The sequence below is a fragment of the Strongylocentrotus purpuratus genome, unplaced genomic scaffold (assembly GCF_000002235.5).
Source record: "Strongylocentrotus purpuratus isolate Spur 01 unplaced genomic scaffold, Spur_5.0 spur5_scaffold_19, whole genome shotgun sequence".
In the NCBI taxonomy this organism is placed as follows: domain Eukaryota; kingdom Metazoa; phylum Echinodermata; class Echinoidea; order Camarodonta; family Strongylocentrotidae; genus Strongylocentrotus; species Strongylocentrotus purpuratus.
This window is the reverse complement of record NW_022145604.1, coordinates 2,017,033-2,044,399: the sequence shown is the minus strand read 5'-3', so window position 1 is coordinate 2,044,399 and position 27,367 is coordinate 2,017,033. Positions and strand designations below refer to the sequence as shown.

General features: G+C 38.2%; 1 protein-coding gene across 1 annotated transcript; it reads left to right on the top strand.

The window, feature by feature from the left end:
- The first annotated feature begins 9,444 nt into the window (after positions 1–9,444).
- Positions 9,445–20,605, top strand: LOC100888493 (putative methyltransferase DDB_G0268948). The gene is made up of 6 exons (XM_030990008.1): positions 9,445–9,771; positions 14,987–15,147; positions 16,927–17,155; positions 17,520–17,617; positions 18,519–18,647; positions 20,196–20,605. Exons 1-6 carry the CDS (start codon positions 9,664–9,666, stop codon positions 20,296–20,298), a joined length of 828 nt encoding a protein of 275 aa, XP_030845868.1. The 5' UTR covers positions 9,445–9,663; the 3' UTR covers positions 20,299–20,605.
- Positions 20,606–27,367: the final 6,762 nt, after the last annotated feature.

Sequence of the window (27,367 nt, the reverse complement as noted above, 5' to 3'; positions counted from 1 at the left end):
TTGGTATATACCCTTTCATTGTGATTCCATTATCAGGGACGATTTCAATATTTGTTTTTCTTTATATATCATACAAGATATTGCTTAAGCATCACACTTTCGGCTGGGTGTGATTTTCTGAATATTCATTTGCGAGCGAGCAAAGCGAGCGAGAAAAAAATGTAAGATCTGTGAGGTCGCAGAGTGAAAAATTACATCTTATAAAGAGGAAAAAACCAAATCATGATGGGGTTATAAGCATCACGGAAGACTGAAAAAAACATTTGTTTTAAAGTGACTTATAATTGTATCATCTATAAATGCGAGCGAGCGGGCGAGCTTTAGGGGAAATTACTCTTAGTCGCTTTAAATTAGGTGCAAGACTAATGATGAGCAGGTTAGGGGGCACGTGCCCCCCCCCCCCCCCCCCCGTGGCTACGTGCCTGATGATGAGAGGTTAAGGGGACACATATCGAAAGGGATAAAGACACTTATTAGAAAAGAAAAGGAGCATGTGTCAAGGTACAAAGAGTAATTATCAAAGGTTCAAACGGGGCACTTCTTACACCTGAAAGGAGGCACTCACCAGAAATGAGATAGGGCACTTATGAGTATGGGAAATGGGCATTTGTTGACGGAAAAGGGGCATCCATCAGAAATTGATTTATCAGAGGTGAAAAGGGGCATTTATGAAAAGGGGATAGGTCCCTTATTAGAAAGGAAAAGGGGCACGATTCAAAATAAAAGGGCAGTTAGCAAAGGTGAAAATGGGCACCCATCATAGATGAAAAGAGTACTTATCAGGAGGGGAAGGGGTACTTTTCAAAGTAAAACGAGCATCTCTCAGATTTGAATAGGGGCAATTATCGGAGGTGAAGAGCGCACTGAAGTGAAAAGAATTAACTTCTCATATATGAAAATGGTAATTTACCAGAGATGAAAAGGGACACTTTTTAATTTTGAAGGGCCTCATTTTTCTAAATAGCCCTTATCAGATAGGAAAGGGGGCACATGTGTTGATGACATGTGCGCTTATCCGAGTTAAAAAGGGGGAAAGGGCACTTCTTTACAAAGTAAAAGTGGCCCTTTGGGGGGGGGGGGGGTACTTGAAGAGTGGGGCGAACTTTGCCCCCTACCCCTGCCACCCGCCCCATCATCTGAAAATCCAAAATGATGTTGTAGGGGCCGGGCGCGGCTTTATCATGAGTGCTTTTATGTGAACCTCTTTTTTATAAATATATTATGCTGGATTCCGACCCAGATTGCACACTCTAAAATGATAGTATGATCATCCCCAATACGCTTGCAGTTCACGTATGCACCCCTTCCTCCTAATCCATCGTTACCGTCGCTGCCATTTACGTATGGCCGGCCGGCGTATTTTTTATTTACACGCTAGCGAGGGGAATTTCTCGATTAATTCCAATGAAACCGCTTAAAATTCCAATGAAACCGCTCGCGAAAAGTCTAGCCTGGATCGGAGAGCTCGCTAGTGCTATACGCTAGTGTGAATTTACATCCAGGAGAAAGTTTGCTTAACTTTTTCTTGAAAAACCTGAACGGTTATGGAAACTGTTTGTGTTTCTAATCTCCAAATATTAATATTATTCTGCATCAAATATAAACATTGATTTCTACTGTGATATGTAAAGGCACGAACTTACGTTAATACATACACATATTTTTTTGTAACCAAGAAGGTGCACCATGGTAATACATTTTAACAAACACATCAACATGTTACCTACAACTCATCACCATAGCCATTGTAAAACCATATATTAATGATACATGTAAAATATAGATTGAAGCAATTCTCGTCAATTGGCTGTATCCTGAGTGTGATTTATATAATGGATTTTGAGTAACATTTGCATCTACCTGTAGTTGAAGAGTAGATACAGTGTATAACATCAATTAAGTTGGAGTTCAATTGGAAGGAAGTAACGAGGAATATTAAAGCAAGGGAGACTGGGAGATGAGGAAAGCAGGAAGCTAGAAATTGAGAGATTACTCGCGAGATAGCCTTGCATTATCTTGAGAGAGTGTAGACGATTTTTTTTTAAATTGGAGATTAGTGCAAGTATTAGATATATTGGAAATAGAATTAATGAGAAAGTTATTTTTATCGAGATCAATACATGGGGGGGGGGGGCACCATCAAAATAGGGCACTTTCTGGAATATAAGGTGCACCTACAAAGGGAAACATCAAAATGTAAATCTACTATATTAAGACATTGATAGACGTACGCGTAACGCATGTCACACACAGAAAAATGAGAAGAAAAGAAAGAATAATGTTTTTAAAAAAGACGATAGAGGAAAAGAAAAGAGATAGAGAGAGGGAGAGAAAGAAAGAAAGAAAGAAAAAAGGAAGAACATGAAACTTAACTTTACACTTAGGCCTACATATTACATTTCCGACTGAGTTGGCTCGACATGTGCTTAAAGTAGATATTCATTGGTTTTAAAATCTAACTTTATTTTCATTATTGCAAAGTTGAAACTTTAATTCGACTAGGTTATCAAAATTCAATGCTTGGAAACATCCGAAGTAATGATTATTATAAATTACAAAACGCTTAAATACAGCCCCGGCATAGCACCTGAAGAGCTCTCCGAACGCTGCTGAGATGTGTGAGATCACAGTATGGACATGACTTGCACAAGCAGACGATGTCTCATGACATCTCACACATTTTCAGTTCCTGTGTTTTCATCTTCTCTCGAGTTCTTTCTCTTACTTCACTACCGTCAGGCTAAATGTATAATCTATTACCTCACTCTAATCCCCGCGCATGGGTTTATTTTGATGACAAATGCAGCGATACAAATATAAAGGAATCTGTCGCCTGTAAACGAAATAAGACGCCATTGTATATTCAGCTGCACACACCGGGGTATGTTCGGCGTTTCAAGAGGGAACACATGCCGTCTTTAATATCATTCCGGGGGTTTTCAATTTGAAAGTCGGGGGCGGTATTCTGAACCCTGTGTTATCTCTAATATTGTTGTATCTTTGAAGATAAGATAAAGTTGGTATTCTGAACATTGTTGTAACTTTTGTGTTATCTTTTGTTGTATCTTTTCTCTCATCTTATTGGCCGCGCCTGCGCTCATACTTTGGTGCGCTTGTAATTGTGCGTATTATTAATAAAGTGGCATTTAATTCTCATTTGCATATGCGCACGGGAGATAATATGTCGAGATAATTGGTATTCTGAAAGTTGTTGTATCTTTTATCTTATCTTATCTTGCATGGTATTTACAACAATATTTACAACAGGTAGGGGGTTGTTGTATCTTTCGTGGTGATATAATGGCGGCAATATTTTTTGCCCAGAACCAACTTCGTGCCAATAGACGAGTTAGAAGAAGATTGTGTGTTGACCGGAAAAATCACAGATGAGAACTTTCTAAGATATTACATGCTAGGATAGGACTATTTTAATGCTCTCATCTTAACCAATATAGTGAAAGCGTGATTTGTCTTCATGATCCACATTCAACAGCGCATAATGATTACGCGCGTAATAAGTGCTCAAATAACTAATTACGCCCAAGATTAGTATGCGCTAGGCGCATCTTCAGATATGGCATAAAGTATTCCTATTGGTTGATCTACTTATCATGCTTATATAAATAGATTTTGATTGGTAGGGTCCATAAAAATGGGCGTGTCATCAATGGTCAAAGATAAGATAGAGGCGGTCCTTCAAGAGATAACACAGGGATAAAACAATGTTCAGAATACCAACTTACAACAATATTAGCGCTGTGTTATCTCTGGAAGATACAACAAAAGATAACACAATACTTACAACAATGTTCAGAATACCGCCCCTGGTTTCTTTGATTGTTAATTAACCCCTATCCTGTGTATTTACAAGCAAAAGATTTTAGTTATCAGAATCGGGTCATATCCCCCTTTGAATGGTTTGACATGCCATTACAGTTATATACACTAAACTCATTATAATTTGTGAAATAATAGCTTTGTAAATATGTTCATTCTCTATGGGATGTCGTCTGCTTGGGCAGTGTTGGTCCATATAGTGACGTCATTAAAACATCGTTATTTTTCCGGCGAATCTCTCGTATATCCCAGCTGCTATGGAGGTGGTTGTATTTGTATTTTTATAAATCACCCTATATGAAGTTGACCTAAAACTTGTACGATGGCCATCTGTTAGCTTACCAGTTTCTAGTGATACATTAGTTGACTTATTTGTGATCTTCTTTGAATTTCACCTTTAAGTAGTCTGCGGACGAAAGTACAACAATACGAAAACAGAAGTTATATGAAATTGTCTTTAAGAGAAAAAGAGAGGTTAAATTCTAAAATGAAATGAAAGGGGTTATGTAACTCTCAAGGAGGAAATTACAATTTCTATCGCTCATCACGACTATTTGGAATTTCCTAAAAAAATTAAAGTTCAAGAACTTTCTGGGGCTCCGCCCCATGCAAGACTCCCGGCAACAGCAAATTATTTACACAATTTCTTGCTGTCTGCTGCCTCGAGATCACTGGAGCGAAGAAAGGTAACATAAAGCAAGAATCCCTATTCAGTGAAGGGTTTATCCCTTTTATTATTAAAGACTCCCGACAAAGGCTCTCCCCCTGCAAAATTGGAGTTTAATGTAGTTTAAGCTTTTAACAACCACGCCCGTGGATCTTTTATTATCAGGTAAAAGTGTATAGCAAGAATCAGTGGCGTAATAAGCAAAAACGTTTTTTTTTTTTGGGGGGGGGGGGGGGCTGACGAAAAAAAAATCCGCATCACCCCACTCTAACATGCAGGCCCCGCTGAACAGTTCTCAAAGTAGGGTCTAATGGGTATGGGCATCAGTGGCGGATCCAGAAATTTCTTACGTGGGAGGGGGGGGGGCACAAAATGGCATGGGGTGAAGTATACTTATGTGAAACGATGAAGCGACAGAACGAGGCTTTAGCGGCGAGGGAGCAGAGCAACCAAGCGGGATGGGTCTGGGAGGGGGTTCTGACCCCCTCCCAGAGTAAGAAGCATTTGCAATTTTAGAACCAAATTAGACGCATTTTCAGGCCATCAATTACCGACAAATATATTAATGCCCAATGTCCAAATGTCTACAAATTTAACCCTATAAAACCGGGGCCAGGAACTAAGTTATTATTTAGTTCCCCCACCCCCTCTCGCGTGAAGCGCGGTAGCTTTGACACTTCTTAAATTATTAGAGAAAGAAGACGATCCGTTGTACCGTTCTCGACTCTCAATCCTTGTCTGAATACAGTTCCCCCCCCCCCCTCACGCGCGAAGCGCGAAAGCTTTGCGTTTCATTCAATTATTACTCTTAATCCTTGTCTGAATTCTTTTTCGCCCATCCCGCGCAAAGAGCGAAAGCTTTGACGCTTCATTAAATTATTACTCTTAAATCTTGTCTGAATTCATTTTCGCCCATTCCGCGCGAAGCGCGGAAGCTTTCACATTTCATAAATGATTAGAGAAAGAAGACGATTCGTTGTATCGTGTTCTTGTCTGAATTCAGTTTTCCCCCTTACGCGCGAAGCGCTGAAGATTTGACACTTCATTAAATTTTTAGAAATAGTAGACGATTCGTTGTACCGTTCTCGACTCTTAATTCTTGTTTCGCCCCTTCCGCGCGAAGCGCGGAAGCTATGACGTTTCATTTAATTATTAGAGAAAGAAGACGATTCATTGTACCGGTCCCGACTCTTAATCCTTGTCTGAAATCAGTTTGCCCCCCCCCTCCCGCGCAAAGCGCGGAAACTTTGATGTTTCATTAAATTATTACTCTTAACCCTTGTTTGAATTCGTTTTCGCCCATTCCGCGCGAAAGCTTTAACGTTTCATTAAATTATTAGAGAAAGAAGATGATTCGTTGTATCGTGTCCTTGTCTGAATTCAGTTTTTCCTCTTCCGCGCTTCATTAAATTATTAGAGAAACAAGACGATCCGTTGTACCGTTCTCCACTCTTAATTCTTGTTTCGGCCCTCCCGCGCGAAGCGCGGAAGCTATGACGTTTCATTTAATTATTAGAGAGAGAAAACGATTCATTGAACCGTTCTGGACTCTTAATCCTTGTCTGAATTTCGTTTCACCTCCTTCTGAATTCAGTTTTTCCTCTTCCGCGGTTCATTAAATTATTAGAGAAACAAGACGATCCGTTGTACCGTTCTCCACTCTTAATTCTTGTTTCGGCCCTCCCGCGCGAAGCGCGGAAGCTATGACGTTTCATTTAATTATTAGAGAGAGAAAACGATTCATTGAACCGTTCTGGACTCTTAATCCTTGTCTGAATTTCGTTTCACCTCCTTCTGCGCAAAGCGCGGAAGCTTTGACGTTTCAATAAAGTATTACTATTAATCATTGTCTAAAATCATTTTCGCCCATCCCGCGTAAAACGCGGACGCTTTCAAGTTTAATTAAATTATTAGAGAAAGAAGACGATTCGATCGTGTCCTTGTCTGAATTCAGTTCCCCCCCCCCCCCACCCGAAATGCGGAAGCTTTGTCGTTTAATTTAATTATTACTTTTTATCCTTTTCTGAAATCATTTTCGCGTTTCATTAAATTATTAGAGAAAGAAGACGATTCGTTGTACCGTTTTCGACTCTTAATCCAAGTCTGAATTCAGTTGCCCCCTCCCCCGCGAAATTCGGAAGCTTTGCCGTTTCATTAAATTATTTGAGAAAGAAGACGATTAGTTGTACCGTTCTCTACTCTTAATCTTGTCTGAATTCAACTTCCCGACTGGGCCCCTTACCCGCCCCCCCCCCCCCCACTCAGAGGTCGGAATGACCGCATGCGTGTTGCCAAAATGTCCGGTAAAGGGGTACTTTTCGTGCGACAAAGTCCGGCCCGAGATTTGTAAAAAAAAAAGGGGTGTATTTGACTTTTCTCTCTCATCTCTTTGGACTCCTGGGAAATTATTCCGAATTTAGGAGGGTACATTGAGCATTTTTCCTGATTTAGGGGGGGGGGGGTCTCCAAGGCAGGAAAAGCCCGCGAAAAGCCCGCGAAAGGGGGGGGGGGGGTCGGAAATGTTGGCAGTCCTCAGATATGGGGTGCTTTCAAAAGAGGGTACGAGCATAATTATGCGTACCCTAAATAACACTGAGTGTGGGGGTCCCCCTTAAACGTACATGTGCAGTGTTACATGATGTAAGTATGGAACGCTCGTTCGCAAATCTGTGCATGCTCAGCCCGAGTGGTGGGTCGCATGTTATCTCCCGGCAGTGCTTGTCACAGGAGCTTCTGGAAAGGATTTTTTTTACTAGTGTTTTACTAAAACAAAATACTACTGTTAGTGGCCACTATAAGCCCCCTTATTAGTGACTATAACAAACATATGCTCTTCCTGGCTATTTGGGAATGTGTCAGTTTGCAACAAAAATGGAGAAACGCGCATTTTGTTGAAAATCATGTGATATCACGAACATTTATACATCACTTGTATATGGAATTGAAAATAAGTCATGGTTCAATTTGATTTGGGGGGGGGGGGGCTGGCGCCCCCCCCCCCCACCAGTACGCCAGTGGCAAGAATCCCTATTCAGTGAAGGATTCATCCTTTTATGCAGATGCTTCTTCTACCATTCTTTACCAGAAGTGCGTTTCAAACTCAATGATGTGGGCATCATCCCATTGAATGTTGTGTCCAGTGTTACGGGTTTGTTTTGCTACTTGCTGCCTAATCTGAGGGCTCTGTTGTGCTCTTTAAAAAGAGGACACAATAGGGGCAGCGCAATTTAAATATCAAGGAATGTATAAGAGTTTATTTCTAAAATGAAATGAAAGGGCTATTTGACTTTCAAGAGCGATAAAAAAAAATGTACATGACGGTGACTTGCTGTAGAATTATCTATAGAAAGTCGCATGACGGATTGTGAACTGCGTGGTAAAGGGATTGCAATAAATAGTCCAAAAGAAGATTCGCTTTATCATTTATAAGATTTTTTGTTTTAATACATAGGTCATAGAAAAAAGTAAACAGATTGACGATTGGTTTACCCCCTTAGATCTGTGTTAATAACACCCCCTTCCCATCTCCCTCCTAAACCCATAATGCCCATTCGTGTTGTGGTAACGACCGAGAGAGTAGGCAATTTTCGCAAACTCATTGCGGAATTAGAATCTGCGGTTCGTGTGCAAAATCGAGAAGTTACTATAGTAACAGTTGGATGACCGCTGAGGCCCTGAAATCTAGAACGGGTTTTGGCCAAATCTACGGGCGTTCTCAATGACGCCCCAAGTGAATCAAGTGCCTCGATACAACTATTTCATTCACCTGATAATAATAATAATAGTATTTAAATAGACAGAATCCAATCTGCATACATTAGTTGTTGCCACACTTAATACATGCAGTTTGCGTTCTGACTATTGCGAATCCTAGACAGGTGAATGAAATCATTTGTATTGAGGAACTTCACAAAGACGTATGTATTAAATTTGATTACATTACGAAAATGGCCTGTTCCCTTCCACGCAATACAGTACAGACGGGACTACACGACTAGCACAACTTGTCTCGACCAAGCCACAAAACGGCTTTTTATCAAATTTCAACAATTTAGCATCAAGTTTTAAAACAATTATTCATGTTATATCCCTATTCATGTTGTGATTGTTCAGGAACAATAATCGGAAGAAAACAAACTCACCGAAGATTCATTCGTGTCAGGGGCGGATCTAGGGGGTATGAGGTTTAAATCCCCCCTTGGGCTGGTCAAGGTGCTTTCTACCCGGCCCCCCCCCCCCCGAAATATTGGTTGGCACTTTTTTCAAATTGAAAACAAATTTTAGTGCTCCTTACCCCCATTAAGCGAAATATTGGTCGGCGCAATTTTTCAAATGCCAACCCCCCCCCCCCCCGCCCCTCCACGCCATAGAGAAAATACGAAAAATACGAATTGCGAAATACCCCTAATGTTTGTTGAACTGGCAACAACTAAAGTATGCAGTTTGGATTTTGTCTATTGAAATACTATTATCCTTATCAGGTGAATATGCCACATGCATATTCACCTGTTCTACACATTTTTACATAATAGCAGTGATCTAGGCTTGCCACTAGATATGTACATTATCGTACCCCACTATCGAACCCCACTGTACGATCGTGATTTGCGGGATGTCGCGTTTATCGACCCTTCACGATTCAAAATAAAGGCCTTGTGTCTGCCCAGCTGTTTTGACCCGGTAAGCAGACAGTTTCTCGGAGGTCAATTTCACACGTATGCTTGTACACAACACCTGGGTGGTCATATTTGTATGTGAGGTTCAAAACAGCTTTGCGTTTATCGATCTCTCAGAAACGTGATTCTGGTGCCCATATCTAAAGACGTTTGAAAAAGGCTTAGCGTTTATCTACTTCTAAATTTGCCTGAAAGACGTTTGAGAAACCTGATTCTAGCCAAAATTTGCTAGATAAACGCAACCTTTGTCTACCTGAGGAACTGTATATTTTGTCCGCTTTCTTTGTCAGTCATGTTCATAGTGTCTTAACCTCGATTCCACACATGGGTGCATTTATCTTCGCGTGATACCAGAGTAACAGCTTCACCCGAAAAGGTAAAGAGAACCATTGAGACTGTCCGCGGCCATCGCTTTCATTGCTTTGAGACACCGTTGACCAAGTTTGCGAAGTTGAATCAATCGAAGTGTGCATCATATTCATCATGAATCGTTTCTTTGAAGATAAAGAGGTAGCTATCAATTATCTCAAACACCGACCGCATTATTCGGCAGAAATTGCTGAAGCAATCATAAATTACTTGGCTGAATATGTAAGTATAATAAGGCTATATACGGCAGGCAGTTTTATAGTTTTTCATGCAGCTAACAATTCATGCGTCCATCAATTGGATTACAAACAGTATATATTCAGAAACCTCTTTTACCAGTGATTTTGTGATAAGCATTTCTTTTCGACACGTTATATTTTACTACAATTATAGAAAAGAACTCGTACATATCTCTTGAATGCGAGAAACATAATGTTTCCATGTTTGAGAAGGTACTTGCGACAAATAATCCGAGGTATAATTATTTTTAAGACATAACAACTCGATGGGAGCTCGAACGAATACGTCTTCAAGTATATGAACTTGCTTTCATGATTTCAAGTATTTCAAATTGCAATAACTGATTTATATTTCTTTATTTAACTTACTCGTAAGCCATGTAAAGCATTTTCCCCCTTCTAACATTACCTTCAATATTGATCGATAAAGGGAATAAAATAAGTCCATGTTATCTGTTCTTATCAAACAGAGTAGTCCTAGAGTGCTTTCAGTTAAAATGTCCAATATTATGAAAATACTGAACAAATTAAAAATTTGATTGAAAAATGCAAAGTCCTTATAAAAGTTTTAGGCTTTGTAGGTATGCTATATTTCTACGAGGAACCCTGATCTGAGCTACCCCTGTGAGATTCATGGAGAACACCAGGCGCGTACGCAGTGTGTGTGTTTTGGAGGACCCCCCCCCCCCCTCAATTTTTTTTTGTGATAAAAATATTTATTTAAACAAAAATTGTGCTAATGGGTGACCCCAAAAAAGGTGACCTTTCCTACCCCCCCCCCCCCCCCCCCCACCCAACGGAACGAAATATCGATAGGTCAAATTTTTGGGACAAAAAAAATTGCTCTCACTTATATTTTACAGTATATTTCTATATGTACAATGTATATAAAGCACATTGAAGTTAACTGAAAAAATATCAAATTCATTCTAAAATGATTCAGCCCTTAGCTGGATGCCTAGTGGAACCTCTGAGTGGTCCCCCGGAGTTTGGGGAAGAATGCAACCCAGGTTTTGTATCGATTGTTGTACTTTTCAAAAGTCATATTCGCTTTGTATTGCTCTCACTAATATTTTACAGTCTATTACTATAATTATATACAAAGTATGTATTAAAGCATATACATTACATTCAACTGAAAAATATAAGCTGACATGAAAACTGTAAGGTCCGAAACGTGGGATGCCATTCGCCTGAAAATTATTTCGGTCGATCGTATACTTCAACTTAAAGGTAAAGAGCAGTATTGGAAACGCCCCAATTTCAAAAAATGAAATGGAAGCTCTTATTACCATATCATGTGAAAGAGTATGTTTTGACTAATACATGATGATAACAATTTTGCCGGGAAACCGCCTATTAATTGATATATTTGGTAAATTAGTTTATCTATTGCTGTGTGAGAGATAAACGCACGTGTCGCGCATGTGTGCGTAGTCCCATATACATCTTTCTGTGTACAGTGCTTGTTACTTTACGAAGACTGGGCCAAATTTCTTATCATTTTGATGATTTCAGAACCTTGCAGTACACACCAATAGCCTACTTATATGCTAGATGATCAACCTTTTCTGGTCGATTCCACAACGTTTCTTTCACAACGCAATCGCATGACCATAACTGGTCTTTATCTTTAAGAACAATGTACAATATGAATGCTGGAAAGCCGGGCACGACTCAGGCATTACTCAATTTGGTTTCAGACTTAGACAATCTTGTCCTAAATTTTTACAGTAATGACACAGATAATAAGGCTTGTTTTTGGTCTATATCTGATCCAAGGAGAAATGTTACAGTTTTTAGAAAATAGCCACCAACGCTTCCATTCGTGTAAATAGAGTTTCCTGAAAAAAGAACGCTCAATTTTCTAAAATATGAAGGAATTTTCTTAAAACTTTCAAAATGCCTCTTACGTGGATTTTTTATTTGGATAAACTGCTCAATGTTTGAAAATATATATACATATAGGCCTAATGATAATAGTGATATTCCGTTTTTATATATGTAGCGCCCGATACATCGACACAACGATGTGCCTAAGCGCTTTACAGAAATATTATTACCCCGGTCATCGGATGCAGGCTTACCCGTACACAATATAATTTTATGCACATTTTCCCTATATATATATATATATATACGTATATGAATTATTTAGTGGGTTTATTTTGCTTTCTAATGGATCCGTACAACATGGCAGAGCCCCTGTCGGAGGTTTCTGGGCGGAGCCCCAGGACCCTCTCGAGTTTTAGCAGTTCAGAACCTTTAAAGAGAAGGTTGAGTTCTGGGAAGAGGTGAAAAATAATTTGTGAGCGTTATCATTCTTATTATGCAAGTGTGGAAGAACATCAGATAAGACATGTTCCCTGAAAAGCATGGCTCTTCAAATGCCTTCATATTCTAAATATGTCATGTAACATCGTAAAACTCCAGGGTAGGATTTTTACGCCACGTGTTCGTGTAGTCCCATATACATCTTTCTGTGTACAGTGTTTGTAACTTTACCAAGACCTGGCCAAATTTCTTATCATTTTGATGATTCCAGAACCTTGCAATACACACAAATTCTTATTTGCTAAATGATCAACCTTTTCTGGTCGATTCCACACCGTTTCTTTCACAATGCAATCGCATGACCAGAACTCAACTTCATCTTTAAGATGACCGTCTTGAGCGATGGAAACTCACACTCTCTCCTAGGGACAATTTTATACAACAATGGGTTGTCATTTCTTCGCTCCAGTGATCTCGAGGCTGGCAAACAGCAAGAAATTATTGTAAATGATAAAACAAAGTCCACATGAGTGGTTGTTAGAAGCTCCATGAAACTGTATTAAAAACCACTTTTGTCTTTACTAATAGGGTCCAAGGGTCCGCCTTAGTCCCCTGGATAGCCATCGTGAGCGATAAAAACTCTATTCCTTGTAAAAATCTATTCCTTGTAATTTAAATCACGCTGCTCCCTATTGTGTGCTCCTTTCAAAGAGCACACAATTGGGGAGATTGAACATTCCATCTCATTCAGTAATAGCAGATACGCCCTTAAAGATAAAGACCTGCGATTGCATTGTGAAAGAAACGATGTGGAATCAATCAGAAAAGGTTGATCATCTAGCATTTGTGTGTAGGCCTACTGCAAGGTTCTGGAATCATCAAAATGATAAGAAATTTGGCCCAGTCTTGGTAGTAACAAGCACTACTCTACACAGAACCCCCCCCCCCCTTTGGTGTTTTTATGTGTGTAAACTCCCCCCCCCCCCCCCCCCATCACCCCCTAACCCCCCCCTCCCCCCTTTGGATTCTTTCTTCTTCTTTTTTTAATTAGTAAAAAAAAAAAAAAAAAAAAAAATATTCCCATGGCTGACCTAAAAAGGTGACCCCCCCCCCCAACGGAGCCAAATGTCAAATTTTCAAATTTCGAGACCAAAAAAAAAAGTGTCCTCTTACTCCCCCCCCCCTCCCCCCCCCTCCCCCCCCCCCCCCTCCCCCCCCTCCCCCCCCCCTGAAACGACGAAACGGTTGGCTCAAGACCGAGGAACTTGGAGAGAAACTTGGAGAGACACTTGATATAGAATTTTGAATGGGTCACTGAACCTGTCATAAACTGACAGATCACTATTGATGAAAGGCATTTGAAGAGCCATGCTGTTTCTCTGATGTTCTTCCATACTTGCATAATTACCATAACAACGCTCACAAATTATTTTTCACCTCTTCCCATAACTCAACCTTCTCTTTAAAGTGACTCAGTAACATTGCTGAAGATTGATTTTTGTCTAAAATGATTGATTGAAAGAATTGGGTTAGTAAAACTACAAAACGCAGTTGAGGATAAGATCTCCGTTAATCTTCTCCTACTGGTCTACAGAGTAGTCAACAAAAGAGCACCAAAGTACGCCGAGGAGTGTCTTGTGCGACATTCATGTCGCACAGGGGGCCGTTTCTCGAAACCGTCATAACTACAAGATCAACGACATCTCGCCACTGTCGCACAACTTGTCGACTAAGTGTTTCACGAAGCCGTCTTTGCCAAGATGAGCGACAACTTCCGCGACAAGCGAGTTGTCACTGCTCCGAACCCGTCATATCTTTTTAATTGCTGTAAAGCGCCATCACAAGTCAGTTTGTTGCCATTCCATGGGCCGCGAAATGTACGATTAGTTTCACTATCATTTTGAGAAAAATATAGACGAGTTCGGTACGTAATAATCTGGGATGCGAAATGCAAATGTACAAAAGTAAGAAAACAAAACTTTAAAAAGCTGAATATAAACATTAAATCACAAATCATTAAACTATAACATATAAATAAGAGAGATAAGAATGTTACACACCGTTTTCCATAGTCGATCCATAGTCTTTTCTTAGGATACCGTCATACCTTTGGGGCCTATGTGCATTATTATTCCCTCTCTAATTACTTCTTCCAAATTATATTTTCAATATCAAACCAATTATGAGTATTTATGAGACTCTAGAATAAAAACTGGCTGAAAAAAGGTATTTTGCCTAAAATTCCTCGTCACAATAAACAAGAAAGTACGTATTAATAAACTATCACATTACGGTATCCTTCAACTAACTTTTGATTCGACTGTCAAAAAAAAACACTCACCGGTTGTTCTTCAATTTAAAAATCTTTACAGAAATATGCTAATCGTTTGATCTACATTTGATAATGACACTATTTATTATTTATTTTAGGAGAATTTATATGTATATATGTCTTTTTGAACAATTTTAGCCCCTAAACTTGTTGTGGATTATTCTTGATAAATCAAATGGATCGTGACAAAGACTATCTTCTAGAGCTGCTAGTATTGCGATATATCGATATCATGTCTGCCATGGCTTTGTGAAACGGTTTATCCACTTCATGACATACATCTCCGTAGGTCGGAGACAAAGATATGACTGTCATGGAGTTGGTTTCGAGAAACGGCCCCCTGGTCAATAGCATCATCAGTGACCTTCATTCAACCACTCAAATTTATTTGTTTCCACTTTATCGAAATTAACATAATTGTTATAAGACATATCTGTCCTGAAACTATATGCATTCATTGGACGCACACTTTCACTGCTTCGTAACTTGTATCAATGTTAAATATTAACATTATTTAATGAATTGCATCTCAAAGCGCCCTGTAGTAGAAAGACGCTTTATAAATTGGTGTGAGATTATCTTTTTTCTACAGAAGGTGAAACCATTCCAGATGGCCCTTGATATCGGTTGTGGTCCTGGTCAGCTTACACGGTCATTGGCTCCTTACTTTGATGAGGTTTTAGGAGTTGATGTGAGTTCTGCGCAGATAGATGTAGCAAAGACGGCTCAAAACCCAAAGAATTTATCTTTCAGGTAAGCTAAATTATACCTGGGGGTGTTTCATAAAGCTGTTCTTAAAGTTACGCATGACTTTACGAATGACTTGTATATGAAAAGCCAAATGGATGCTCAATCATTATTAACTGCATCAGCTAAAGTTGAACTGTGCAGATGTAGATTAACATTCTTATTATAACAAACATTTTTAATGCAAAGTATATTTTTTGCCATAACTTAATTGAGGTTATTGGAAATATCAGAAAAAACTTTGGGCATCCTATCTGGCACTTCATATACAAGTCGTTCGTAAAGTCATGCGTAACTTTACAAACAAAAACCTCCTGCTAACTTTGATCAATAGGTTTTCATCATTTAATTAAGTTTCCCCCTTCATTTAAGTTTCTTTTTCAATAATAGGCTTTTAATGATGGCCCGTTTATTTGTATATGTTATCTTATATGAATTCAATTATTGCACGATGTATTTTACCTTGAAATGCTTTGTATATATATATTTTAACATTTGCATGTATTTTAAACAGAAGAATGAATGAAGACAAAAATGAAATGAAAAATGGTGTAGACAGCGTTTACCAGAAAAGCAATGCGTACAGTCAGAATGCCTCTTTGGTTTCCCATTAGTGAGGGAGTGTATTAAATTGCCTCATTCGTCCAAATAATCATTATAATGGCTAAGGATGTTTTAAATTAAAAGTTTTACAAAATGTGCTTTTTTGTTCGCTAAGATATAGTAGCCGCTCCATGATTTTACAAGTCTCTCAGGAATGTCAGAGTACCAGTTTTGTCGTTCTCTCACTTTACGGTCCAAGAACTTTCTTTAGTCTGGTTCCACTCCATAGTTGTAAAAAAAAAACACCGTCATTTCCATCTATAAATCGTTGGGAACCATAAGAGGAGGGATGGGTCCTTTAGTGGAAGGATTGGTCCTTTGGTAGAGGGATCGGTCCTTTTGTAGAGGGATTGGTCCTTTAGTAGAGGGATTGGTCCTTTGAAGTAGGCATTGGTCTTTCGGTAGAAGGATTGGTCCTTTGGTTTTAAAATTGGTCCTTCGGTGGAAGGATTAGTTCTTTGGTGGAAGAATACACTATGAACATGACTGACAAAGAAAGCGGACAAAATATACAGTTCCTCAGGTAGACAAAGGAACATCCCTTCACTGCTAATATGTAAAAATGTGTAGAACAGGTGAATATGCATGTGACACCTGTTCTACACATTTTTACATAATAGCAGTGAATGGATGTTCCTTTGACTACCTGAGCAACTGTATATTTTGTCCGCTTTCTTTGTTCGTCATATTCATAGTGATATAGACCTTTGGTGGAACAGGGAGGTGTCCTCCCACCTCCATGGGTGGGAGAATTGATCCTTTTAGTCCCTTGGATTTTTAGATATGAAAGTTTGTTCAAATTGATCGTTGTGCCAGACAACATTTTTGATAGGGTTGTGCGGAAAGCCTGTAGTCGATACAACATAAAGCAACTTCTATCACATGGCTCTAGCGATGTGAACATCTTGAATTCAAAGTTTTCAACACTATATTTGTAGACCCCTGGTGTTGATAAGGAGGGTTCATCATGTCATATTATGCTTGTCTGAAGATATTGTTAATAATCCAAAGCCTTGTGCCAAGCACAAAACTAAGTCCATGATTCCTTGAAAGAGACAGGATAGTGATTCCTAAGTAATGGCATTACAGCTGATAACTGTGGTCCAAAAAAACGAGCATTATTTAATACATTAAAAATACATGACTTGGACAAATTTTAATTTTTTAATTTGTCTTTTAAAGTGTTGGTATAGCTGAAGATTTACCAACGCCAGATTCCTCGGTGGACCTCATTACATCAGCCACCGCTAGTCATTACTTCGACTGGACTGAGTTTAGGAAGGAAGTCAACCGCGTCCTCAAACCTAACGGATGCCTGGCTGTCTTATCCTTTGACGTCATTTACATCGATCATCCTGATGACGTCATCATGAAGAAACTGAATGATTGCATCGACTCATATCTTGACTATGTGAGTCTATGAAAATCGCTACACAAGCTGACATTTTGTACTTCCTTTCCGAGCAATGTTTAATTTCTATGTACTATATATTTTAAAGAAAACATTTCAAGAAATTTGATTATTTCGACTTTGAGTGAAGGTAAAATTTCATGCAATAGGATATAATACACTTTAAAAAAATAATTATAAAATGCATGGAGAGTATCTTGTATTTTAAATCACTTTGGGTAAGTTGTGAAAAGCTATTTAATCCTTAAAAACTGTATTACAATCGGTAACCCCTTTCCCCGAAGATTATCGTGGCTGCTTTCTGATCAGCTTTGTTTTACATGATTATGATCTCATGATTGGATCCATACCTCTCTGTATGCAGACAAACAACCAAGATCTGAAGGCCAGCACACCAGTTGACTATCAGCATACGATGGAGAAATACACCACCCTACAATTGCCGTTTGCTGACCAAAAAAGGTAAAGCACACAATCATATGGGTGGCATAACAGAACCCAGCGTTGAGGTAAACTTAAATTAGTGATTATGAAAAAGATAACCTCAAAGCTCCAGCGTATCCAAAACACAGCAACTCGTCTTGTTTCTTGGGCTTCTCACATTACCCATGTTCTTCAAAAAAAAAAATCACTGGTTTCCTATCACTTCTCGCATCACTTACAAAATTCTCGTCCTAACTTTCAAGACTTATCATGGTATCGCTCCTTCATATCTTTCTGAACTCCTTCCTCGATACACTCCTGTCCGGACTTTGCGATCTGCTTCTCAATCTCTCCTCTCTCGGTCTCACACTATTTCATACAAACAATACGGTCAACGTTCTTTCGTTTATGCAGCTACATTTCTTTGGAACAATCTCCCCCTTCAAATTCGCAATGCTACTTTTTTCAATACATTTAAAACAATGCTAAAAACACGAATAGCCCCCGCAACTTTTGCCTTTTATATTTTGTAGATTAACGTAGGATACTAATAATTTATGAACTATTTGTATTTTGGTAGTAAGTGATTTGTAATTGGTAACAAATATTATTTTTATTTGCAAAGTTGTAATGTTAATTGAATTGATGTCATTTTTAATGCTAATTGAATTGATGTAATTTGTAATGCAAATTCTGTTTCCTTTACTTATCAACTATTTCCCTTCCAAACCGCTTAGCCTTAGAGGTATTATGCAATTTGCGGTATAGAAATATCTTATTACTATTATTATTATGTCTCTGTCTGTGTCTCTCTGTGTGTCTCTCTCTCTATCTCTCTGTCTCTCTCCCCTCTCTCTCTTTCTCTTTGCCCCCCCCCCCCCCCCTCTCTCTCTCTCTCTCCCTCCTTCCCCCTCCCCCCTCTCATTATCTTACTGCGCAGTGTGGATATTGACACACGATATAATGGTTCTGTGACTGAGTTCATCGAGTGTATTAAAACATACGCTGCCGCTATCAATTTCATGAAGGACAACCCTGGTACATCCTACTTTATGGATTTCCAAATGAGGTATGTGTAAGACAAAGGAGAAATCATGACGAGTATCATGTCAGAGACAGATTAAACACTTTCTAAAATATTTATTACTTGCGCCGACTACTCCTCCCGGACAACAACTACATGTAGTTTGCATGCACAAACCCTTGTCAGTCGTTGTGGGTAACCATGTCTGCACCATGATACTACAATATGCTCTGTACCTTCGCCGCACCTGACATAGTCTAGTTCTGGACCGTTTTATTTATTATTTTTTATTCGCCGACTATAAGCGTAAGGCCGAGTGATTTTTTTTTGTTTTAAATGATATTTTATTTTCTTCCTCATAATTTCACATAACAAGAAATTATCAAAATAAGCAATAGAAAACAAGATCATTGATATAAGACACTTCATGAGTTACATCAATCAATGAACATAGAGAAAGAAAAAGAAGAAAAAAATTCTTGCATGTAACAGTGTATAATCAAAATAACATTAGAGGAAGGTTTAAAGTTACATATTACCATCCTGTCACACACTCTTACACCAGCAAACTCATGACACCCCCCCCCCCCCCCCCCTCTAGCCCACCCACACCACACCCCCTTTCACACACATAGACACACATACAAACACACACGCACACACTGCATGCAACCTGTTCCGGAAATTTCCTTCCTCATAAAATTCACATTACAAAAGAATTATCACATTATGTAATACAAAGGCCGAGTGATGGCGCGATCTTTAGTGACGGCACGCGCCATCACTCGGCTTTACGCTTATAGTCGGCGAATAAAACAAAAATCAATAGAAGGGTCCATAACTAGACTACACCTGACACAGCAGAGACCGATAGGCATATCTAGGCTCTTCACAAGGCTTTATGAAATGTGGTAAGGTGTCAATTTATAGTCTGTGTTTGCTGAATAGACAACAACCCCGAGGAAAATACCATCCTGAGTCCTGACAACTAACCACCTGTCATGCTTAGTCTGCCACCACAATATCTACAGCCTTGAGCAGAGCCTAGATACGTCAGTTTCTAACTGTGTCAGGAGCTGCTAAAATACAGAGTCTTTGGTAGTCTCATAGTTCAGACATGGATACCCACAACGACTGACAAGGGTTTTTGCCTGCAAACTATGCCATGCGTGTGGGCAACAGGATAATCGCTCTGCGGGAAAATTATCCTGTGGTGATAGTTGTCCGGAGGATACTTGAGTTGGTTGTCCAAGTGATTTTCATGAAACGATTATTTTACTATAACTATTACTCAAACGAAAATGTTTTATTGCTAGTAGGCCTGAATGATACACATGAATACAAGTCCTTTTGAGAAAGAACATATTTGTTGGGGTGGTTTTAATAATTTTTTGGTTGAAATTGTTACATCAAAACATTCTTGCAATATTTGTTATTTTAAATGGAATGAATAATCGTTTTGAGTGTGCAGAGTTCAGATATACTTAAAAATGATGGTTCATGTATATATTATTTACATTGGCTGTGATTGTGGCGTTGTCACAATTAATCTTATTAAAACAAATGAAAATTACTTTTTTTTTAATTCTGCAGCATCATGTCAATCCTGGGAGGAGGAGACCCTGATGTCACCATGGTTACATCATGGATGCCTATCTTTATACGATTTGCAAGAAAACCTGGCACTAACCTTTGAACATCTCAAAATATAAAAAAAATAGCTCTATCTTTCAAAAAGTCAGCGAGAGGTATACTGATAATTTCCTACAACCTCTTCGCACACATACACGCACCCACACCACATCCACCCAGGGGCATGTATGAGAAGAGGAAATTGGTAATATAAAAAAGGTTAAGGGGCACCCATCAAATTTTAATGGGGAATTTATCAGAGATGAACAGGGTCATTAAGAGAAGAGGATGAGGTTATTTTTGAAAAGGAAAAAGGGAACCTATCAGATATTTGAGGACAAGTCCACTCCAAAAATAACTTACTTTTTATAGAAGCACAAAAATCAGACAAAACCAATCAAAAAAAATTGAGCAAAATCGGATAACTAATAAGAAAGTTATGAATTTTTGAAAAATTATGTAAAACTATGGAATAATGAAAAACACAAGACAAACTGGGAACTCACTCATCAGTCTGTGACGTCATGTCCTCACTTTCCACTAATTATTTTCTTGATATTGATAATATAAATTTCCTATTTTCCCCCTAAGAATTTTATATCTTCACGCCAGCATCCAAGTTAGATTGATAATAATATGTTTATATGTTTTTTCCACTTAAATCATGATGACAAATGTGAAATTTGATAAACTGTTTACATACAAATCAATAATTATGAATATGCAATATTCAGAAAATAGTATCAATTCTTCAAAGTTCAAAGATTTTTGTGAAATGTCATGCACGCAATATGATACAAATCATATAACCTTGGCAAAGGTACGGGGGAATCAAGTTTTGGGGGATAAAAAGGGAAATTAATGTGATTAAACTATATAAAGCAATTGATAAATAGTGAGGGAATGACGTTACACACTGATAACCAAATTGGCAATATGTGTAGTGATTTTCATTGTTCCATAGTTTTACATACTTTTTCAAAAATTCATAACTTTCATATTAGTTATCCGATTTTGCTCTAACTTTTTTGATTGGTTTGTCTGATTTTTCTGCTTCTATTGAAAGTAAGTTATTTTTGGAGTGGACTTGTACTCAGAGGTGAATGGGGCACTTATGAAAGGTGGTAAAGAGAAATGCTCGTACCTGAAAAGAAGCACATATTCAAAGAAGAAGGGGCGCTTATTTCAAAGGAATAGGGGCACCTCTCAGACTAGGAAAGGGGTAATTAAATGAGGTGAAGAGGTACTTATTATATTTAAGCACTTATTTACACCACTTTTTTCTTTAAAAATATGAATTTTTCCTGTAAATAGTAATATTCCAAAAAGAGCAACCTAAATTGTTAGAGATGTAGGTTAGATAGGTATAGGGTTTTTCACAGCTTTAGACTTCTATAGTTTTATCTCTCTTTTTTATTATCCACTAGCTAAGTTAGATTGATGTTATTAATTTCAATGGAGTTTCAAATATCAGGTGTTCATTTAAACATCGTTATCTTTATATACATTTCTCGAAGTACATTTCCGGTTTCACAATACAAGTATTTTGAAAGTAACGTTGAATAAAAGCCGGTTCTCCATGCTATAGTAGCTAGGCAGGTTAATCCCAAATACTGTATATTGTACTCTTTTGTCAGAGGGACAGTTTTAGATGTGATGTTTGCTGTGGTTGCTATGGGAGTAATAGTATTTATGTTGTGTGAAAGTTGGTAGGATGAACAAGGTATGATCATGCGACTAAGCACGTGAGGCCTGCGGGAGTGTTTGATTTGATGTATTACGTAATCTAACAACCCTCTGATTTCTACCTCTCTAAACCTGAATAATAAATACCTTTATCACCATCATCCAAAGTGAGAAGGCGCACTTTCCCTATGTATAAAGGGGCTCTTATCGGAGGTGAAAAAGGGGGAGGGGCACTTATTGTAAAAAGGGGCACTTATCTTTTCTACCTCTCTAAACCTGAATAATAAATACCATTATCACCATCATCTGAAGTGAAAAGGCGCACTTTCCCTATGTATAAAGGGGCTCTTATCGGAGGTGAAAAAGGGGGAGGGGCACTTATTTTAAAAAGGGGCACTTATCTGAAGTAAAAAGGGGCACTTTTATAAAAACTTAACGACCCTACGTGAAAGAGTTATACAAAATGAAAAGATAAATCATCAGAATAGATGGAGGAATAGAAAAGAGAGAATTAAGAGGAGAGGTGCTTACAAATAAGTTTCAAAATCATGTCTTCCCGTAAAACAATCACGCATATACTTTATATAGCATGTATTACGTCATCACTTCAAATTTCCATTGTACCTCCATATAAACCAAACAATAAGTATAAGTATAATAGTTTATTGTACTTTTCAGGAAATTTGTTTTCCACTGGTTACAGAGTATTGCGATACAGATATATAAATGAAATATTACATGACAGTGATAAACATACACATATGATAAACATACAATAGATGAGGTAATATATATGTAAGCCACGGTATATATGGTGGTTAAAGAGGTAATATCAGATTCCATTTTACAAAATATGAAGCTGAATTATTTAATATCAATGATTATTTCATAGTAAATCTTAAAATGATAATAGATACATAAATAATTTTTATTGTCATTTGTATTATTGTATTATTATTATTATTATTATTATTATTATTATTATTATTATTATTATTATTATTATTATCGATTACCATTTTGAGTAGTATAATTATTACGGGCATCGTTTTTATTGTTAAGTTTATTGATGACACATAGATTGTAGTTACTGGCTCAAACGGTAATTGATAGTTGGATGCAATATTCATGGCATATATTTGAAATTTATATATTATATTACATTTATATTAATACATTGACATGGTAAGTTCATAGTAATCAAACACGTTTTGCTTTGGAATTGAAAAGATGAATGGAGTCGGGGATAAAGGATCTTCGGAAACGTGCACGTTGAGTTCGTGGTGTGCACAGGCGTATTCCAGATCTGTTATAATTGAAATGCTCATTCAGTGGGTGCGAGCGGTCATGCATTATTTGTTTTACTTTAGAGAGGGCATTTTTCTGATACAGATCTTCTATGGATGTTAGATCGGCTCCTGTGATACGTTTTGCTGCCTTTCTGGGACGTTCGAGTAGTTTCTTGGCAACAATTTTAGCGTTTGCATAATAGCAAATTAGGTTGAAGGTTAGGACACTCTGAATTAGGGACTTAAAGAACAGTTCTATCAACTTACTATCTACTCTTTAAGTTTTTCATTACCCTAATAAAGTATAGTCTCTGGTTGGCTTTCTTTTGGATGTCTACAATGTTCTTAGTCCAATCAAGTGACTTTGAGATAGTAGTACCTAAATACCTGTACTCTGTAACTTGTTCTACAGGAGAATCATTTATCAAAATCGGAGTATGATCGAAGGGGTTTCGACGAAAATCAATTATGATCTCTTTTGTTTTAGTTACGTTTAGTATTAGGGAGTGGTCATTGCACCATTTAACAAACTCATCTATAACCTTAACGTATGGGTCTACATCTTCATAAAGATAACCTGTGATGATAGTATCATCCGCATATTTGATGATGCTGCACTCTCCTACATTACATAGACAGTCACTTGTGTAGAGGGAGAAGAGCGCAGGGGAGATGACACAGCCCTGGGGCGCCCCTGTATTCACAATTCTTGGACAGGATAAGGCGTTTCCTAAGACCACTCTCTGTGGTCTGTCACTTAAGAAACTCTGTATCCACAGACTTAACTGGGGTGGGACTTCCATATCAATGAGTTTGTTTATCAGAAGGTGGGGGATAATAGTGTTGAAAGCACTAGAAAAATCTACGAAAGTGGATCTTACGTAGGTCTTAGCCTTGTCTAAATGGGCATATACCTTATGTAGGTATGTTAATACTGCATCATCAACTCCTCTCTTACATCTGTATGCAAACTGCAAGGGGTCAATGTAAGGGGAAGTGTACTCAAGAAGGTACTTCATCATGATCTTTTCGAAACATTTCATGACACTACAAGTGAGTGAAATGGGTCGAAGATCATTAAGCTCCTTCACTTTCTTCCCTTTAGAAATTGGTCTTATCAGGGATTGGTCTTATCAGGGATATTTAACCTGTTAACGAGCATTATCAGTTTGTGTAATCAGTTATAGCATACTGGAGGCGCATACAAGTAGTTAATTCCACAACTCCATTGTATTGTATTTGTAGCCTATTAGTAATATTTCATGTTATTTTGTTGCTTTTAAACTAGTGAACATGTTCAATAATTATACGGAGTTAGACAATACCACATGAGTGCTTAGAAACTCCCGTATTATAAGCGCCCTATGAATGTTATTATCATTATTTGCTGCCTTATAATGAAAATTGGAGCAGCTAAAGCCATCTATATACATGATTTGGTAGTTCCGGTTCTCATTCGGCACACTATACCGTATATGTTGGAACCAAATTTTTATCAAATTATTAGAGAAAGAAGACGACTCGTTGTACTTTTCTCGACTCCTTTTCCCTTTTTCTTCCTACGTTCTCTTCCTTTTTTTCTTCTCTTTCTCAATCTTTTTTTTTTTTGGCCGGCGTATTTTTTACGGGGGCAAGAGAAGGCCCTCACAGGGAGGTAATAATGAATTTAAAGCCTCGGTCACAAATGCCATTACGAACTGCTACGAATGCCGTACGAACGATTTTCAGACAATGGAAATTCGGGAAGACAATGGAAAAACAGGGAGATTCGTACGAAATTATCGTTCGTACGAACCTTTGTAACCGTAGCATAACATAGCTACCTACAGAACACACCAATTGACCAGTTCGTAATGTTAAGCAGGGCTCCCACTTAGCCGAGTTGGATCCTTGAGTTGTGGCGAGCTGGCGCGATCTTATGGCAAGCCGTTTTATTATTAATTGATATCAAGAAATCAATTCTTGATATCAAGAAATAATTTTACGTTGTAAAGCAATGGTAATTCTTGATATCAAGAATTCGATTTAGTGATATCAGGAATTCGATTTCGTGATATCAAGAATTGAATTCTTAATATCAAGAAATATGTTTTAATGATAAAACTGCTAGCCATAAGATCGCGCCAGCTCGCCACAACTCGAGGCTCCAAGAGGCTGTTCAAACCGCAATGAGATAGCGCCAGGCCCCCCAAGCTCCGCCATTTTGTCCGGATCCATTAGAAGCCAAAATAAGCCCCCTTGCATAATTCATGAGCCTTATGAATTATGCATTCTGTAGGATGCTCCCCGCGAAAAGTGTACTGTAATGATGTTTACTACATGGTAAAAGACAATACGCGTATCAGCATAATCAGAGAGGTCAAATAATCTACTGTACGGAATTATGGGTAATTTATTCATCACGCTGCGCGCTAGCAACGCAAGTGATTCAGCGAATCAGCGTGGATTATTCTGATGCGATCACCGTTAGGTGAAATACGCGCTCAAACTTGTATTATCGATCACCAGTATAACAGCTGGTGTACCCAGGATGCATCGGGAAGTGGACCTTAAAAATTCCACTCGTTGTGTTGTTGTTGTTTTTAAAGTTTTAATGGCGTGTATCATTCATTTATGAATATCTACGCCGACTAACTGAGCCTTTGAAAACATAATTACACCTCTACTTATTAATATTCCAGCATAAAATTTTTCTGAAAATCTCTTTGTTGACCAAAAAATGATAATAACCATCCATTTTTCACAGATCTCAAGCTTGCTAAGCTCCACCCCTCATACCCAGAATGCATCGCAATATGGGGGAGTGGCCTTAACTTCATTGAATAAGAAATACTGATATTCTTAATGTCTCGATCTTATTCCCTTTTTAGTCTATCAATAACTGGGTCTGTTTTTGTTTTATTAAATAAAACATGCTATAAGCCATATAACAACACATTCTCTGGCTATGATTATACATTTTAAATATACTAATGTATAAAGTTTCCTTATTTTAGACAAATTATGTGGCACAGTGGATGGTTTTTCTCCACCCACTCTCATCGTACCTTAATGATTCCCTTTCTCTCTTTCTCTGGCTTTCGTAAATTATCTTCTGCAACTAACGGTTTGTTGTCTTGACTGCAGGCACGTAGCCAGACTTTGATGTTTGGGGGGGGGGGGGGCACATACATGTAATCGATCGAGGTAAAAAAAAGGGGTCTAAAAAAGTTCAACCGATCGTGGAATTTTCTTCTTTTTTTTGGGGGGGGGGGGGGGCACGTGCCCCCCCCCCCCCCCCCCCCCGTGGCTACGTGCCTGCTTGACTGAACAACCTGTTGCAGTTCCATTCTGTCTCACTTTCAGTCGTAGTTGTTATTACCACTCATTTACGTTTACTCGTTATCAACTACGATCAACCATTCCATATTCACTCCATTACTGTCCACATTTCACTTGGATTAACTTCACTTTTCCTTTTTGCAGCCTTTGCAGGAGCTTTGAACATGTTTAATGTAGAGACCAGAGAGATCGGAAAATATGTTAATCATTTTATTCAAATTTTCTAACTTGAAAACGGAAAGTGAAACATTGTTTTTCAACATCTTGACATAATTTTTGTTTAAAGACAATGGAATTTAACGCTGGAAATTTTGAATTGGGTTGCCCCCCTCCCCCCCCCCCCAAAAAAAAAAAAAACAACAACAACAACAACAACAGCAACAACAACAACCCAGAAGTGGTTTGCTAGTTAGGAGGCCCATGTCCTTTATACTTTTATTTTTAAGAATAGTTTTCTCTTTTTTTATTAATTTTACATTGGTATACCATTAATTTCACTGGGAAAACCACCCCATTCCCTTACACATCAATACTGCCGTTACTTCTAGCAACAGTAATTCTATAATTCAAAACGTTTTCATTTTCTAAATCCTTCTAATATAAACATATAACAAATATAATATTGTTTACACTTTTGCAACCTGTTACATGGTCCATGTAGAAACAGCACCAGGAAGAGGATAACAAGCCCCCCCCCCCCCCCCCCCCCCCGTTTTCTTAAGCTAGGAAGTATCAAAACATGATTCTATTAAAATTAGCAGTTTGGATACAAAAGGCAATGATGATTAGCAGTTTCCATATTTAGTGCATTTAGAGAGTTGTCTTTCAAACCTTCTT